At 52.0% G+C, this 18,368-nt stretch overlaps 1 protein-coding gene across 1 annotated transcript in view; it reads right to left on the minus strand.

Annotated features, from left to right (window-relative positions):
- The window catches only part of LOC142302676 (aldo-keto reductase family 1 member C1-like), a 47,538-nt gene that overhangs the window by 17,807 nt on the left and 11,363 nt on the right, over positions 1-18,368 (minus strand). Inside the window, exon 3 of the mRNA XM_075343777.1 lies at positions 12,561-12,728. Within this exon, the coding sequence (XP_075199892.1) occupies positions 12,561-12,728 (168 nt within the window). The remainder of the gene's footprint in view (positions 1-12,560; positions 12,729-18,368) is intronic.

Below are 18,368 nucleotides of genomic sequence, written 5' to 3' on the forward strand. Positions count from 1 at the left end.
ACAACACTGCTTAATAAAGAGCCTGAAGATATCCACTGAGTGTGATTACTGAGAGACGCAACAAAAAGAACAGGGCCCAAGGTCATAAGAGCCAGAAAGGCCCAAGGTCATAACATGCAGAGGGGCACAAGGTCATAACAGGCAGAGGAGTATAAGATCATAACAAGCAAAGGGGATCTACTAGGTGCCTATGTAGCGCACTGTGACGCCCTGGACAAGCCAGGGGTCACAGGTCATAACACCACACGCACCCCACATTCCCTGCAGGAACACCAAGGTGAGACCAGAAACCCTTGTTGCCTTCCTCCAGGGGCTGGTGTCCACACCAGGGGGTGGGCCAGGCGGTTGGCTCCACCCACCGAGGAGTTCACAGCTCTGGAGGCGGGAAAACCAGGCAGTTGAGTCTAGTGAAGAGTTGAGAGTAGAAGGAAGTGGTAAAGGAGCAAGTGACAGTAGTGGAAGAGACAAGAGAAAAGTGACAGCAAGAAGCCTGAAGTTGATCCGGGTGTGTGCCCCGGACTGAGACAGCAAGGTTGACAGACGGCGGTGACCGTCTGCAGGAGAGATTGCTCGGAGGTTGCCGAAAGGACCGTGGACGGGTGGTGACCCGGCGGTACCGGAGCGGTATACAAAGAACAGTCAGCACCAGGGCAGGGGCCTTTCGGATCCCGGCAAGGCTAGGAGTCGCCATAATTTGCCAAATCCGTCAGTGAAGGGGACCTCTGTCTCCCAACAACCAAGTCCCGTTTGAAGGCAACAGTCCGACCGTTAAGGGGAGACACCGCCACCGCCAAGGCACCAGTTTCCCAGGGCCAGCGCCTGCGGGCAAGAGAGGGGCTCCTCCGGCTCATATCCAAGCTGGGGAGCGGGTTACCGGTGGGAATCCATCGCTACCAACAGACTACACATAGGTGCAGGAAGAGACCGTTACCGTCAACTGCAGGGAACATCAGCACCGTAACCGTCCGAGGGACCCGTCCAACCAGCCGTTTGTTTACCGAGAACTGTGTCGTGTTTACTGGCTGAGTGAGTACCTCCGTGCCGTGCGGCACAGCGCTGCCCCTCCGCCCCTGCACCTCCACAGGCCCCATAACCCGCCTGTCCACCATCCAACCCCCTCACTGGGCCCCGGGATCACCAAACCCCCTACCCACGGAGGGGCAAATCAACAACTGGCTGCTCCATACCATCACTCCCGGGCTCCCCAGACAGAGCAGCGGTGGTGTCCACTCAATCACCACAACCGTGGGTGGCGTCACGGACAATAGACTATCCCAAAAACCAAACCCCTTTCACTCACGGGCGAGGAGCGCCGCTAGAGTCCCCGGGATCCGGCCCATCGCTCGAGCCACCGAGCAGCAGCAGGCCGCAGCCGCAGCGGCAGCCGGACCCGAGCAGTGGGAGAGCGCGGCGTCCCCTCCTCTGCCCGCGACAACTTGGCGTCACGAACAGGATCTTACCGCTCTGCCGTCTAGTAGAGGTGCGCCTTGTTACCACCGGAGGTGTCCGGCCAGAAAATTTCAGAAGCCGCCATCTTTGGCGCGAAGAGTTCCCGCTCGAGCATCTTCTCGAGTAGCAGAGGTGCGAAGGCCAAAACCCCGCCCTGATAGAGGAGGGGCCGGAAAGAAGCTAAGGGGGACGGAATGGCGGCTGGGCGCATGTGAGTGTGGCGGTGCAAAGAGAAACGCTGAGACCCCATGATCCGCCGACCTTCGCAAAGAATGTCCATCCCGCCTAGTTATGCGGAGGCTACCGAGCTGGTGCCCGGGACAGCGGCATGGCTGAGGGCCCGAACGGCAGGGATCTGCCGGCACTACCGGAGCCTGATCTGCAGGCTGATGGAACAGTGGACCGCAGAGGTGGAGGATGCAGCTGCGGTTGCACGGGTGTATGGGATGGAGGCCATGATGAAGGAGCTGGTGAGTAACCCACGCCCCTGTGTGCCCGAGGGACCGGCCGCTGCGGCTGAGGGACCGGGTCTACCCCTGGCCCCCATGCCACCTCCGCCCTCCTTGCTCGTGCACCGCACTGCGCCTGGCCCGTCGGGCGTATATCCCTCTGTGACAGTGGCGGAGAGAGTGGCAAGCCTGGAAGCTGAGGCAGCTGGCGGCAACCCGCCTGACGCAAGGACGGACGACAGTGACTCTGGGCCTGATACCGAACCCGTTTCGGAGGAGGATAAAGGAGTCGTCGCCCTGCATGGCATGGAGGCCACGTATGTCCCCCGAAGTGGAAATAACCGGGTATCGGGCGGCCCTTCCACGCCGTGCTTGCTACGCATTGGAGGGGCTGGTGCCCGTGTTCTTCCACCCAGAGCCGGGTGAGGAGGACGAAAGTGCACAGTAATGGCAGCGGAGCACCGTTGCACCGTCCCCGTTGGGACCACCACTGTGTTTGTTTGAAAAAGTTTGAAAGTTTGCAAATGAGAATGATGACAAATGATTACCGTGAAAGTCACCTGATCTAAAGCTGTGATTTGGAAAACCGGCCGTTGCCGGCATCGTTGTCCCCGTGGGGACCGTTTAAAAAGTTGCATGAGGAACTGCTCATGGACAAGCCCGTGAACTTGCAGGGCAACCACAAACGTTAGTGGCATGTAAATAAGTTATGTTACCGGTACCGTTTCCGCAATTGCCGCCTCCGGAGAGGCAGATTGGAGGGAGGGCCCGCAGCAGAGCAGGCTGGGGCCCAGCCACCACCGGAACCGGTGGCTACCCTCTGGAGGGGAAGGACAGATCCCGCTCGGGTGACTTGGTGCAGGACTGGGGTCAAGGGGTGCTGCCTGTTTTCTAGGGGCAGCATCAGGGCCAGGTTGCTTGGGTGGGAGAGAGCGGAAACCGTAACCGTTAACCGTTAAAACCGTAACGTTTAAGAAATGTGCCTCCCGATGTGGGATGATGTTTTTCTATATGTATTATGCTTTATCTTTTTCAGAAAAACAAAAAGGAAAATAAAACCGGTGTTGGACGGGCAGCCCGAGGACGGTCTGCGTTTTACTAAGGGGGAATGTGACGCCCTGGGCAAGCCAGGGGTCACAGGTCATAACACCACACGCACCCCACATTCCCTGCAGGAACACCAAGGTCAGACCAGAAACCCTTGTTGCCTTCCTCCAGGGGCTGGTGTCCACACCAGGGGGTGGGCCAGGCGGTTGGCTCCACCCACCGAGGAGTTCACAGCTCTGGAGGCGGGAAAACCAGGCAGTTGAGTCTAGTGAAGAGTTGAGAGTAGAAGGAAGTGGTAAAGGAGCAAGTGACAGTAGTGGAAGAGACAAGAGAAAAGTGACAGCAAGAAGCCTGAATTTGATCCGGGTGTGTGCCCCGGACTGAGACAGCAAGGTTGACAGACGGCGGTGACCGTCTGCAGGAGAGATTGCTCGGAGGTTGCCGAAAGGACCGTGGACGGGTGGTGACCCGGCGGTACCGGAGCGGTATACAAAGAACAGTCAGCACCAGGGCAGGGGCCTTTCGGATCCCGGCAAGGCTAGGAGTCGCCATAATTTGCCAAATCCGTCAGTGAAGGGGACCTCTGTCTCCCAACAACCAAGTCCCGTTTGAAGGCAACAGTCCGACCGTTAAGGGGAGACACCGCCACCGCCAAGGCACCAGTTTCCCAGGGCCAGCGCCTGCGGGCAAGAGAGGGGCTCCTCCGGCTCATATCCAAGCTGGGGAGCGGGTTACCGGTGGGAATCCATCGCTACCAACAGACTACACATAGGTGCAGGAAGAGACCGTTACCGTCAACTGCAGGGAACATCAGCACCGTAACCGTCCGAGGGACCCGTCCAACCAGCCGTTTGTTTACCGAGAACTGTGTCGCGTTTACTGGCTGAGTGAGTACCTCCGTGCCGTGCGGCACAGCGCTGCCCCTACGCCCCTGCACCTCCACAGGCTCCATAACCCGCCTGTCCACCATCCAACCCCCTCACTGGGCCCCGGGATCACCAAACCCCCTACCCACGGAGGGGCAAATCAACAACTGGCTGCTCCATACCATCACTCCCGGGCTCCCCAAGACAGAGCAGCGGTGGTGTCCACTCAATCACCACAACCGTGGGTGGCGTCACGGACAATAGACTATCCCAAAAACCAAACCCCTTTCACTCACGGGCGAGGAGCGCCGCTAGAGTCCCCGGGATCCGGCCCATCGCTCGAGCCACCGAGCAGCAGCAGGCCCGCAGCGGCAGCCGGACCCGAGCAGTGGGAGAGCGCGGCGTCCCCTCCTCCGCCCGCGACAACTTGGCGTCACGAACAGGATCTTACCGCTCTGCCGTCTAGTAGAGGTGCGCCTTGTTACCACCGGAGGTGTCCGGCCAGAAAATTTCAGAAGCCGCCATCTTTGGCGCGAAGAGTTCCCGCTCGAGCGTCTTCTCGAGTAGCAGAGGCGCGAAGGCCAAAACCCCGCTCTGATAGAGGAGGGGCCGGAAAGAAGCTAAGGGGGACGGAATGGCGGCTGGGCGCATGTGAGTGTGGCGGTGCAAAGAGAAACGCTGAGACCCCATGATCCGCCGACCTTCGCAAAGAATGTCCATCCCGCCTAGTTATGCGGAGGCTACCGAGCTGGTGCCCGGGACAGCGGCATGGCTGAGGGCCCGAACGGCAGGGATCTGCCGGCACTACCGGAGCCTGATCTGCAGGCTGATGGAACAGTGGACCGCAGAGGTGGAGGATGCAGCTGCGGTTGCACGGGTGTATGGGATGGAGGCCATGATGGAGGAGCTGGTGAGTAACCCACGCCCCTGTGTGCCCGAGGGACCGGCCGCTGCGGCTGAGGGACCCGGTCTACCCCTGGCCCCCATGCCACCTCCGCCCTCCTTGCTCGTGCACCGCACTGCGCCTGGCCCGTCGGGCGTATATCCCTCTGTGACAGTGGCGGAGAGAGTGGCAAGCCTGGAAGCTGAGGCAGCTGGCGGCAACCCGCCTGACGCAAGGACGGACGACAGTGACTCTGGGCCTGATACTGAACCCGTTTCGGAGGAGGATAAAGGAGTCGTCGCTCTGCATGGCATGGAGGCCACGTATGTCCCCCGAAGTGGAAATAACCGGGTATCGGGCGGCCCTTCCACGCCGTGCTTGCTACGCATTGGAGGGGCTGGTGCCCGTGTTCTTCCACCCAGAGCCGGGTGAGGAGGACGAAAGTGCACAGTAATGGCAGCGGAGCACCGTTGCACCGTCCCCGTTGGGACCACCACTGTGTTTGTTTGAAAAAGTTTGAAAGTTTGCAAATGAGAATGATGACAAATGATTACCGTGAAAGTCACCTGATCTGAAGCTGTGATTTGGAAAACCGGCCGTTGCCGGCATCGTTGTCCCCGTGGGGACCGTTTAAAAAGTTGCATGAGGAACTGCTCATGGACAAGCCCGTGAACTTGCAGGGCAACCACAAACGTTAGTGGCATGTAAATAAGTTATGTTACCGGTACCGTTTCCGCAATTGCCGCCTCCGGAGAGGCAGATTGGAGGGAGGGCCCGCAGCAGAGCAGGCTGGGGCCCAGCCACCACCGGAACCGGTGGCTACCCTCTGGAGGGGAAGGACAGATCCCGCTCGGGTGACTTGGTGCAGGACTGGGGTCAAGGGGTGCTGCCTGTTTTCTAGGGGCAGCATCAGGGCCAGGTTGCTTGGGTGGGAGAGAGCGTAAACCGTAACCGTTAACCGTTAAAACCGTAACGTTTAAGAAATGTGCCTCCCGATGTGGGATGATGTTTTTCTATATGTATTATGCTTTATCTTTTTCAGAAAAACAAAAAGGAAAATAAAACCGGTGTTGGACGGGCAGCCCGAGGACGGTCTGCGTTTTGCTAAGGGGGAATGTGACGCCCTGGGCAAGCCAGGGGTCACAGGTCATAACACCACACGCACCCCACATTCCCTGCAGGAACACCAAGGTCAGACCAGAAACCCTTGTTGCCTTCCTCCAGGGGCTGGTGTCCACACCAGGGGGTGGACAAGGTGGTTGGCTCCACCCACCGAGGAGTTCACAGCTCTGGAGGCGGGAAAACCAGGCAGTTGAGTCTAGTGAAGAGTTGAGAGTAGAAGGAAGTGGTAAAGGAGCAAGTGACAGTAGTGGAAGAGACAAGAGAAAAGTGACAGCAAGAAGCCTGAAGTTGGTCCGGGTGTGTGCCCCGGACTGAGACAGCAAGGTTGACAGACGGCGGTGACCGTCTGCAGGAGAGATTGCTCGGAGGTTGCCGAAAGGACCGTGGACGGGTGGTGACCCGGCGGTACCGGAGCGGTATACAAAGAACAGTCAGCACCAGGGCAGGGGCCTTTCGGATCCCGGCAAGGCTAGGAGTCGCCATAATTTGCCAAATCCGTCAGTGAAGGGGACCTCTGTCTCCCAACAACCAAGTCCAGTTTGAAGGCAACAGTCCGACCATTAAGGGGAGACACCGCCACCGCCAGGGCACCAGTTTCCCAGGGCCAGCGCCTGCAGGTAAGAGAGGGGCTCCTCCGGCTCATATCCAAGCTGGGGAGCGGGTTACCGGTGGGAATCCATCGCTACCAACAGACTACACATAGGTGCAGGGAAGAGACCGTTACCGTCAACTGCAGGGAACATCAGCACCGTAACCGTCCGAGGGACCCGTCCAACCAGCCGTTTGTTTACCGAGAACTGTGTCGTGTTTACTGGCTGAGTGAGTACCTCCGTGCCGTGCGGCACAGCGCTGCCCCTGCGCCCCTGCACCTCCACAGGCCCCATAACCCGCCTGTCCACCATCCAACCCCCTCACTGGGCCCCGGGATCACCAAACCCCCTACCCACGGAGGGGCAAATCAACAACTGGCTGCTCCATACCATCACTCCCGGGCACCCCAGACAGAGCAGCGGTAGTGTCCACTCAATCACCACAACTGTGGGTGGCGTCACGGACAATAGACTATCCCAAAAACCAAACCCCTTTCACTCACGGGCGAGGAGCGCCGCTAGAGTCCCTGGGATCCGGCCCATCGCTCGAGTCACCGAGCAGCAGCAGGCCTCAGCCGCAGCGGCAGCCGGACCCGAGCAGTGGGAGAGCGCGGCGTCCCCTCCTCCGCCCGCGACAGCACCACAGGGCAAGGGGTTAACCTTCTCGTTGCTGAGCCGGTGTCTCAGATCTTGAAAGGTAACAGGTGGCTCTGCCCGGTTTCGTGGCTCCGAGGCATACAGTAATGAGGAGGAGACATGATGGAAGATGGGGGTGGATGATAGGGATTGTTGTCGTGACGCTACATGTGGTATTCGGCCATGGATCTGCCGCCGCTGCAGGGTTCCTTGCTGGGGCTGGTGAGGATGCAGCTCGGGTGTTATTGCTCCGCATAGGTGGAGCGTGCCCCTGGAGGATGATGTGAAGGTAGTGGTGCAATGGAGGTGCAGGACTGGGACGCCGAAGAAACTGGACGACACAGGCTGGAAGTTTCCTTTTTATCTTTACTGTTCGGGTGATATACAGTTAGGTTCAGAAATATTTGGACAGTGACACAATTTTCGCGAGTTGGGCTCTGCATGCTGTCGCGGGCGGGGAGGAGGGTGTCGGCACACTACGCTCACCCCTTCTGCTCGGGTCCGGCGGCTGCTGCTCAGTGGTGGCTCGAGCGGTGGGCCGGATCCCGGGGGTTTCTCGAGCGGCACTCCTCGTTCGTGAGTGAAAGGCGGGTTGTTGGGTGTGGGGATGATTATTGCCCGTGACGCCACCCACGGTTGTGGTGATTTCACCACCGCTGCTCTATACGGGGCTCCCGGGGATGGTGATGCGGAGCAGCCAGGTGTTGTGTTGCCCCTCCGTGGGTAGGGGTTGGTGATCCCGGGGCCCGGTGATGATGAGGGAGGTGCAGGGCCTGGTGGGCGCAGGGACGCGGGGGCAGCGCTGTGCCTTGCGGCACTGTGGTACTCACTCAGCCCAAGACGTTGACACAGTTTTTACGGTAAACCAAACGGCTGGATAGACGGGTACCCTCAGGCGGCTGCGGTTGTTGTTTCTCCCCTGACCCAGTTTGATGGTGTAAGTCCTTTCTTCCACCTCCGTGCACCCCTCTCCTGCACTCCAGCTTCCAGCTGGCTCCCCGACTCCGTACCGGGGGGCCACTGCCCAGCCCCGGCTACCTGCGGTTCCACCAGCTGTCTCCCCGGCTCCCTGCAGACGGCACTTAGCATCTGCTGGACTTTCTCTACGAGGCCCTAGGCTCCAACCTAGGCCCCTGGCTCCGTCTGCCTCTCTGCAGACCTTCACTCTTCCTCTCCTAGGACTAGACTGGGCTTGTTTCCTGCCTCTCGTCAGCTCACTCCAGGGTGGGCGTTTCATCTCCTCACTCCGCCCACCTGGTGTGTCAGTCTGAGGCAGAAAGCAGGTCACTTTGGGGATGTCTGCTGTGAACTGCTGGGGGTGGGGGTGTGTGTGTGCTGTTACCTGTGTCCCCTGGCTTGTCCAGGGCGACACATTCCCCCTTAGCAAAATGCAGACCGTCCTCGGGCTGCCCGTCCATCACCGGTTTTATTTTTCTTTTAAACTGCAAAAGATCAAAACAGTAACACAACATTTTTCAATCCTCCCAAAACGGGATGCACATTACTTTAACATTACAGTAACAGTCCAACACTTTTAATCATAACAGTATAACGGGTCCTTCAGTCACCCACCCAAATAACCTAGCCTTGGTGCTGCCCCTAAAGCCCAGGCAGCACCCCTTGACCCCAGGCCAGGAACGGCTCCAAATTGGTCAACGGGACCGGTACTTCGCTGCCGTTGCGGCCGGGCGGACTGCCGGAGCCGTCGTCATCTCCGTCGCGGCCGGGCGGACTGCTGGGGCCGGTGGCATGGCGGTGACAAAGGTGAGGCCTGGGGACCCCAGGTCTGGGTCCTCCCCCACAGACGCTGCGGACTCCGCTACCGGTAACAGGGGTAACGGGTCGGTGCATCACTGCGGCGGCCTCTTCCAGGAACCAAATGCTGGCAGAGTCCTGGCGTCCCTGCTTCTACAGCCGCGGTTCACATGCGGCCGGACGCCATCCCGTCCCCCTTAGCTCTTTCCGGCCCCTCCTCTCTCGGGGCGGGGTTTTGGCCTTCGCGCCTCCACTACTCGAGAAGACGCTCGAGCGGGAACTTTTTGCGCCAAAGATGGCGGCTTCTGAAATTTTTCTGCCGGATACCTCCGGCGGTAACAAGGCGCACCTCTACCAGACGGCAGAGCGGTAAGATCCTGTTCGTGACGCCAAGTTGTCGCGGGCGGGGAGGAGGGTGTCGGCACACTACGCTCACCCCTTCTGCTCGGGTCCGGCGGCTGCTGCTCAGTGGTGGCTCGAGCGGGGGGCCGGATCCCGGGGGCTTCTCGAGCGGCACTCCTCGCCCGTGAGTGAAAGGGGGGTTGTTGGGTGTGGGGATGATTATTGTCCGTGACGCCACCCACGGTTGTGGTGATTTCACCACCGCTGCTCTATACGGGGCTCCCGGGGATGGTGATGCGGAGCAGCCAGGTGTTGTGTTGCCCCTCCGTGGGTAGGGGTTGGTGATCCCGGGGCCCGGTGATGGTGAGGGAGGTGCAGGGCCTGGTGGGCGCAGGGACGCGGGGGCAGCGCTGTGCCTTGCGGCACTGTGGTACTCACTCAGCCCGAGACGTTGACACAGTTTTTACGGTAAATCAAACGGCTGGATAGATGGGTACCCTCAGGCGGCTGCGGTTGTTGTTTCTCCCCTGACCCAGTTTGATGGTGTAAGTCCTTTCTTCCACCTCCGTGCACCCCTCTCCTGCACTCCAGCTTCCAGCTGGCTCCCCGACTCCGTACCGGGGGGCCACTGCCCAGCCCCGGCTACCTGCGGTTCCACCAGCTGTCTCCCCGGCTCCCTGCAGACGGCACTTAGCACCTGCTGGACTTTCTCTACGAGGCCCTAGGCTCCAACCTAGGCCCCTGGCTCCGTCTGCCTCTCTGCAGACCTTCACTCTTCCTCTCCTAGGACTAGACTGGGCTTGTTTCCTGCCTCTCGTCAGCTCACTCCAGGGTGGGCGTTTCATCTCCTCACTCCGCCCACCTGGTGTGTCAGTCTGAGGCAGAAAGCAGGTCACTTTGGGGATGTCTGCTGTGAACTGCTGGGGGTGGGGGTGTGTGGGTGTTGTTACCTGTGTCCCCTGGCTTGTCCAGGGCGACACACATGCCACCACATTGGATTTGAAATGAAATCTCTACAACAGAATTCAAGTGCAGATTGTAACGTTTAATTTGAAGGTTTGAACAAAAATATCTGATAGAAATTGTAGGAATTGTCACATTTCTTTACAAACACTCCACATTTTAGGAGGTCAAAAGTAATTGGACAAATAAACCAAACCCAAACAAAAATTTTTAGTTTCAATATTTTGTTGCGAATCCTTTGGAGGCAATCATTGCCTTAAGTCTGGAACCCATGGACATCACCAAACGCTGGGTTTCCTCCTTCTTAATGCTTTGCCAGGCCTTTACAGCCGCAGCCTTCAGGTCTTGCTTGTTTGTGGGTCTTTCCGTCTTAAGTCTGGATTTGAGCAAGTGAAATGCATGCTCAATTGGGTTAAGATCTGGTGATTGACTTGGCCATTGCAGAATGTTCCATTTTTTTTGCACTCATGAACTCCTGGGTAGCTTTGGCTGTATGCTTGGGGTCATTGTCCATCTGTACTATGAAGCGCCGTCCGATCAACTTTGCGGCATTTGGCTGAATCTGGGCTGAAAGTATATCCCGGTACACTTCAGAATTCATCCGGCTACTCTTGTCTGCTGTTATGTCATCAATAAACACAAGTGACCCAGTGCCATTGAAAGCCATGCATGCCCATGCCATCACGTTGCCTCCACCATGTTTTACAGAGGATGTGGTGTGCCTTAGATCATGTGCCGTTCCCTTTCTTCTCCAAACTTTTTTCTTCCCATCATTCTGGTACAGGTTGATCTTGGTCTCATCTGTCCATAGAATACTTTTCCAGAACTGAGCTGGCTTCATGAGGTGTTTTTCAGCAAATGTAACTCTGGCCTGTCTATTTTTGGAATTGATGAATGGTTTGCATCTAGATGTGAACCCTTTGTATTTACTTTCATGGAGTCTTCTCTTTACTGGTGACTTAGAGACAGATACACCTACTTCACTGAGAGTGTTCTGGACTTCAGTTGATGTTGTGAACGGGTTCTTCTTCACCAAAGAAAGTATGCGGCGATCATCCACCACTGTTGTCATCCGTGGACGCCCAGGCCTTTTTGAGTTCCCAAGCTCACCAGTCAATTCCTTTTTTCTCACAATGTACCCGACTGTTGATTTTGCTACTCCAAGCATGTCTGCTATCTCTCTGATGGATTTTTTCTTTTTTTTTCAGCCTCAGTATGTTCTGCTTCACCTCAATTGAGAGTTCCTTAGACCGCATGTTGTCTGGTCACAGCAACAGCTTCCAAATGCAAAACCACACACCTGTAATCAACCCCAGACCTTTTAACTATTTCATTGATTACAGGTTAACGAGGGAGACGCCTTCAGAGTTAATTGCAGCCCTTAGAGTCCCGTGTCCAATTACTTTTGGTCCCTTGAAAAAGAGGAGGCTATGCATTACAGAGCTATGATTCCTAAACCCTTTCTCCAATTTGGATGTGAAAACTCTCATATTGCAGCTGGGAGTGTGCACTTTCAGCCCATATTATATATATAATTGTATTTCTGAACATGTTTTTGTAAACAGGTAAAATAACAAAACTTGTGTCACTGTCCAAATATTTCTGGACCTAACTGTAGTCCAGGAATACGGTGGTCCGGTCAGCCCAGAAGCAGCGTGAGTCTCTCCTTGCCTGGCAGGATAAAGACCTTCCTTAATACGCTTTTGGTGGGAGTCGCTGTGGCCTGGAGCAGCACAGCGTCCCCTTCTCTCTCTCTCTGGTAGATGACTGTCCCCTGTGATAGGCAGCGCGAACCAGTGATGGGACCCGCTTGTATTACTGCGATCCCGGGCTCTATATTGCTGCTGCATCGTGGAACTATTGAGGGCCAGGAAATGTAGAATCTCCTACCCTCCGGGTTTTAATACTAGGCCGTTTGCACCCAGTAGCCGAGGACCCCGGGGTCCTGTTCTAGCGCTTGGTCCCGGAAAGTTCACACTACAGCTCTCAAACAGACTCCTGTGACCACTGGAGTGCCACACTCATATATTTGTAGACCTTTAGTCTAGGGGAGGCATGACACTAGGATAGGGCACCATCAACCTTGCCACGGTTGATGGACACACAAGAATTGGACAATTTTTGCGCAAAGAACCTTTGTTTTTCTAAGTATATTCTATGTAGCATTGATGCAGTTTAAATTTCACATATTCTATGTTTGCATATGTCTTGGCACCTACACAATGCTGCTGTATTTATTTTGCTTGTGTTTAAGAACTAGAGATGCTGACTATAAAGGGCTTGAATAATTCTGAGTACAGTAGTCAGTAAAGATGTCATTTTTTATGGATTTGGAAAAACAACTTGGTACATTAGTTGTGTTCAGTTATTGTTCTTGCTTCATTGATTTATTCTATTCATGAATCAGACAGATCAGGATGAGCAGATGTAAAGTCATGTAATGAGTGGGAGCGCTCGCCTTTCCAGTGTAAAACAGCTCTTCTCGTCTTACGGTCCCATCTGCGATCTTCTTCTTAATCGCCCAGCCAACCTCCTTTTCATTGCGGTACAGGTGAGCCCCGTCAATGTGGCGAAAACCAACTTCTGTCGCAACTTCAGTGGCCAATTCACTCTCAGAGACCGGAGTCTGGAAGTAAAGACGGAAAAATGTAGATCTACAGTTACAGATGGGAGAACATAGGAAAAGAAACACATAGCGAAGAACATGGAGACAGCAACAATGTCCAACCAAAAGCATGAAGATGTGCGTATATGTGTAGACACACCTGCCCTTAATGAAGCTCAGGGTTTGGTTAATATGAACAATTGTATAATAAATCTGTAAAGGGGACTCAGGGTAAGAGATGTAATAAATTATAGAATTATTTTTGCCTGTGGCTACCACGACATGAAGAAAACCTAACGAGAGCTCTAAAAATCAGACAGCAGTGAGCGCCCTCTAATTGTGGCTTCAGGGAACTGTTAGGACAGTGCCGAACGGGCAGGGAAGCAGTCCAGCGTCAGTACAGGATTAGTAATGTAATGTATGTACACAGTGACTGCACCAGCAGAATAGTGAGCGCAGCTCTGGAGTATAATACAGGATGTAACTCAGGATCAGTAATGTAATGTATGTACACAGTGACTGCACCAGCAGAATAGTGAGCGCAGCTCTGGAGTATAATACAGGAGGTCACTCAGGATCAGTAATGTAATGTATGTACACAGCGACTGCACCAGCAGAATTGTGAGTGCAGCTCTGGAGTATAATACAGGATGTAACTCAGGATCAGTAATGTAATGTATGTACACAGTGACTGCACCAGCAGAATAGTGAGTGCAGCTCTGGAGTATAATACAGGATGTAACTCAGGATCAGTAATGTAATGTATGTACACAGTGACTGCACCAGCAGAATAGTGAGCGCAGCTCTGGAGTATAATACAGGAGGTCACTCAGGATCAGTAATGTAATGTATGTACACAGCGACTGCACCAGCAGAATTGTGAGTGCAGCTCTGGAGGATAATACAGGAGGTAACTCAGGATCAGTAATGTAATGTATGTACACAGTGACTGCACCAGCAGAATTGTGAGTGCAGCTCTGGAGTATAATACAGGAGGTAACTCAGGATCAGTAATGTAATGTATGTACACAGCGACTGCACCAGCAGAATTGTGAGTGCAGCTCTGGAGTATAATACAGGAGGTACCTTAGGATAAGTAATGTAATGTATGTATACAACACAAAAACATTGAACCAAAGCACATCTCGCATCAGAATCAACGCCACTCCATAAGGCACATGACCAAGGAAGAAAGAACTGGAGCTTACAAAGGCTGTTCGTATAAAATATCAAAAAGCTTTATTATATAAATTTCTTTTTTTAAAAAATTGGTTTCAATCATTTTAGAAGATATACATATATGGTGCTAATAGAGGACAAGGTGAATTACCACATATAAGTGGGGGAGCAAAGGTGATACACACCCCAAGTAGGGGATAATTACTAACAGGGACAAAGGGTCATGAGTAGTCATGAAGTAGATAGCTAATAAGTATGGCGCCTCTGTCCTGACAGGATACGTAAATATGTATAGCCAAATCGGCATAAGTCGTTTAGACAGGGCAGAGGTTCCAAAAATCAGACTAATCATAGAAGAGAGGTCAAAAATGACTAGCTAACAGATATGGCGCCTCTGTCCTGGCAGGGCACATAAAAAAGTATAGCCAAATCGGCATAGGTCCGTTAGACAGGGCAGAGGCCACCCAATAACAGACTAGTCATACGAAAAAGACCCTAAAAACCCATAACTTACACATAGTCAGAAGGGTGATCACCAGAGCGTCCCCCACCAGTGAAAGGAGCCTTGGTTAGATTAAATCCATAAGTTAAAAGGTTAACCTATGGATTTAATCTAACCAAGTTGCTGTTTTTGCTCACGATTCCATTTTTTGCATATATTATAAAGACGTGAGGAACATAGCTTTCTCCCGTCTTGGATGGTCAGACGACCATGTACGTACGTTTCTGAATTTTTACATGACAACATTCAGTTTATTACCCATACTGCTTATAAATACGTATATCCTATGTCTAACATCCATGTTATTGGTTACACAGCTTCTTAAACAAATCTAATCTAATAAGAGGACGTTAGTCATCCTACCATCTATGTGAGGGTATTAAGGTAATTACACTTATCTCCTATAGTGTCATTGTCCTTTGATGACTCATATGACCTCATCTCCGTTTGTGCATTTAACTTTACTCATGCTATTACTGATTTATCCCTCTCTTGGTCTTAGGCTATAAGGGTATGTGCGCACGTTGCTTTTTACCTGCTTTTTACCTGCTTTTTTGCTGCTTTTTCTTCTGCGCTGTTTAATGCCAAAATGGATGTGTTCTTCTATTCAAGCAAAGTCTATGGGAATTTGGGTTTCTTGTTCACACTATGTTGTTCAAAATGCTGCCTTTTTGAGGCAGAACTTTGGTCAAAAACTCAGCTTTTCAAAGAAGCAACATGTCAATTGTTTTTGCCATTTGGGTTTTGCACTGCAAAGCTGAGTTTTTGACCAAAGTTCTGCCTCAAAAAGGCAGCATTTTGAACAACATAGTGTGAACAAGAAACCCAAATTCCCATAGACTTTGCTTGAATAGAAGAACACATCCATTTTGGCATTAAACAGCGCAGAAGAAAAAGCAGCAAAAAAGCAGGTAAAAAGCAGGTAAAAAGCAACGTGCGCACATACCCTAAGAGTGAGATATATATAAAATCCATGCGAGTGAATATCCCATGTGATACACATCACACCATAACCCTTTGAGGTTTGTGTAAGGGTATGTGCGCACGTTGCTTTTTACCTGCTTTTTACCTGCTTTTTTGCTGCTTTTTCTTCTGCGCTGTTTAATGCCAAAATGGATGTGTTCTTCTATTCAAGCAAAGTCTATGGGAATTTGGGTTTCTTGTTCACACTATGTTGTTCAAAATGCTGCCTTTTTGTGGCAGAACTTTGGTCAAAAACTCAGCTTTGCAGTGCAAAACCCAAATGGCAAAAACAATTGACATGTTGCTTCTTTGAAAAGCTGAGTTTTTGACCAAAGTTCTGCCTCAAAAAGGCAGCATTTTGAACAACATAGTGTGAACAAGAAACCCAAATTCCCATAGACTTTGCTTGAATAGAAGAACACATCCATTTTGGCATTAAACAGCGCAGAAGAAAAAGCAGCAAAAAAGCAGGTAAAAAGCAGGTAAAAAGCAACGTGCGCACATACCCTTATTCAGCAACTTCCTTTGATATCTTTCTTCTGTTTTTCTTTTCATTGAAAATATGATGTATGAATACTGTCAAAATGAAATATTGTATTTAACTTCATAAAAATTGAGAGCTCTTGCGGAGAATACTTATTGTAATCCCTGTTTTTCCTTTCCCTATTGGGTCATTTATTTATTTTTATTTTTCTTTCTACATTTTGAAATAGTTCCTACTGTAACTGTATGTTTTACTTTACTGTTTGTGATTATCTTCTTTGACATATTGTTTCTATTTCACAGTCCTTGAAACAGACCATAAGTTTTGGTCGAAACGTTCGACTTGTTCACATACGATTTTTTTATATCCTCACAAGAACAATAAAATATATTCAAACGAAATATCATCTTTGGAAATTACTTTATTTAGTGTGCCGGATTCTTTATATCTACTGGACTTATTTTTTCCGAGCACCTTAAACTTCTTCGTCTTAGTGAGCCAGGCATTTCTACTATACTTATTATACATGGAGGCCTGGGGAGTTTGGCTGCATTATACACGGAGGCCTGGGGAGTTTGGCTGCATTATACATGGAGGCCTGTGGGGGCTGCATTATACGTGGACTATAGGGGTGTATTATACATGGAGGTCTAGGGGGCTGCATTATACATGGAGGTCTATGGGGCTGCATTATACAACATGAAGGACACCTTATACATGGACTATAGGGGTGCATTATACATGGAGGAGTGTGGAGCTTCATAATACAATATGAAGTTTTATGGGGTTGTGTTATAATACATATAGGCCTATGGGGGCTACATTATAATATATGGAGGACTATGGAGCCTACGTTATATATGGACTATGGGGGTACATTGTAAAACATGGAGGATTATGTGGTGTAGTATAATATATGGAGTACTATGGGGTGAATTATAATACATGGAGAACTATGGGAAATGCATTATAATACATGGAGGACTATGGAGCTGCATTCTAATATATGAAGGATTATGTGGGACCCTTTATACTATTTGGAAGGCTATGTGGGGGCCATTATAGTATTTGGAGAATTATATACAAGGGGGGGGGGGCAAAGATACAAGCATGGGATGGGAATATTTTGTGCTGAGGGAAAAGGCTCCTTCCCTCAGCACCCAGCTTTACCATGCTCTGATATGGGAAAGCTGGGTGCTGAGGGAATGATGTATAGCAGAGCATGGGGAAGCTGGGTGCCGAGGACAAGATGGATATCAGAACATAGGAAAGCTGGGCGCTGATAGAGGGATTTCAGATCATGGGAAACCTGGGTGCGGTAAGAGCCAAGTGTCAGCGTCATTATCCTGTACCCCGAGTGTCAGTTTCATTATCCCGTACCCCAAGTGTCGTGTATATGGAGAGGTGAGGGGGCCCCAGGTCCGAACTTTGTACTGGGGCCCATCAAACTCTAGTTACGCCACCGCTGTTATGTAACCTCCTCCAAGATAGGACAATTTCATGTAACCTTAAAGCTAAATGCTTCTCGCAACCTCAAAACTAAGTGCCCCTCATTTATCCTTATCACCTCCAACCTAGGTGCCACACATGTAACCTCAAAGCTAAGTTCCTCTCTGCCCTCCTTTGGATAAATCAGACATCCAGAAGAAGTGAGGGCTTCAGGAGCTCTGTCACTTCCTATGGTTGTTTGAATTTTATGAAGGAGGGGAGAGTGAAGCAGCCATCGTTATACCAGCCCAGCCCCATACATGTCATGGTTGCCATGCCCTGATGGCGCCTCTTCGAACCCTATATGAGGAAAGGCGCCTGCACCGGAGGTGAGTATAGCGGATGTTTATTTGGTGCCACTCATGTAACTTCGAAGCTAAGATTCAGTTAATGCCAGATTAAAGAACGTTCCTAGAATAAATAACATAAGAAATGTTGTGGACTTAGATTTACTTTTTGATTGGAGTCAACTGAATGTTTAATGTAAAATAATTGGGTATTTTTAATACTGATTATTGAAAACTAAGGCAGCTATGGTGTCCCCATAACACAGCCAGCCACAATGTCCCCATATCAGAGCCAGTCATAGTGCCTCTGTGGCGCCCTGGACAAGCCAGGACGTCACAGGTACTACAACAACACACCCCACACCCCGGTTAGGCACATCAGTCACACACACAAATCCTTGTTGCCTCCCTTCAGGGGCTGATGTCCACACCAGGTGGGGTGGAGCCAGGCGGTTGGCCCCACCCACTGAGGAGTTCACAGTCCTGGAGGCGGGAAAAGGAAGGCAGTTGTTTTGGAGAGAGCAGTTGGAGAGTGAGGGAAGTGGTAGCGGAGCAGACTGGCCGTGTCCGGGTACGTGCCCCGGGCACAAACAGCAAGGTTGGCAGACGGTGGTGACCCCGACCAGGCTTGGAGTCGCCGTTAAACCGGTCAAATCCATCAGCGACGGGAACCTCCGGGGTTTCCCAGCAGCAAAGACCCGACTGAAGGCAACCGCTCAACCGTGAAGGGAAATACAGCTACCGCCACAGATAGAGTT

This window comes from Anomaloglossus baeobatrachus, chromosome 4 (assembly GCF_048569485.1).
Source record: "Anomaloglossus baeobatrachus isolate aAnoBae1 chromosome 4, aAnoBae1.hap1, whole genome shotgun sequence".
Lineage (NCBI taxonomy): Eukaryota > Metazoa > Chordata > Amphibia > Anura > Aromobatidae > Anomaloglossus > Anomaloglossus baeobatrachus.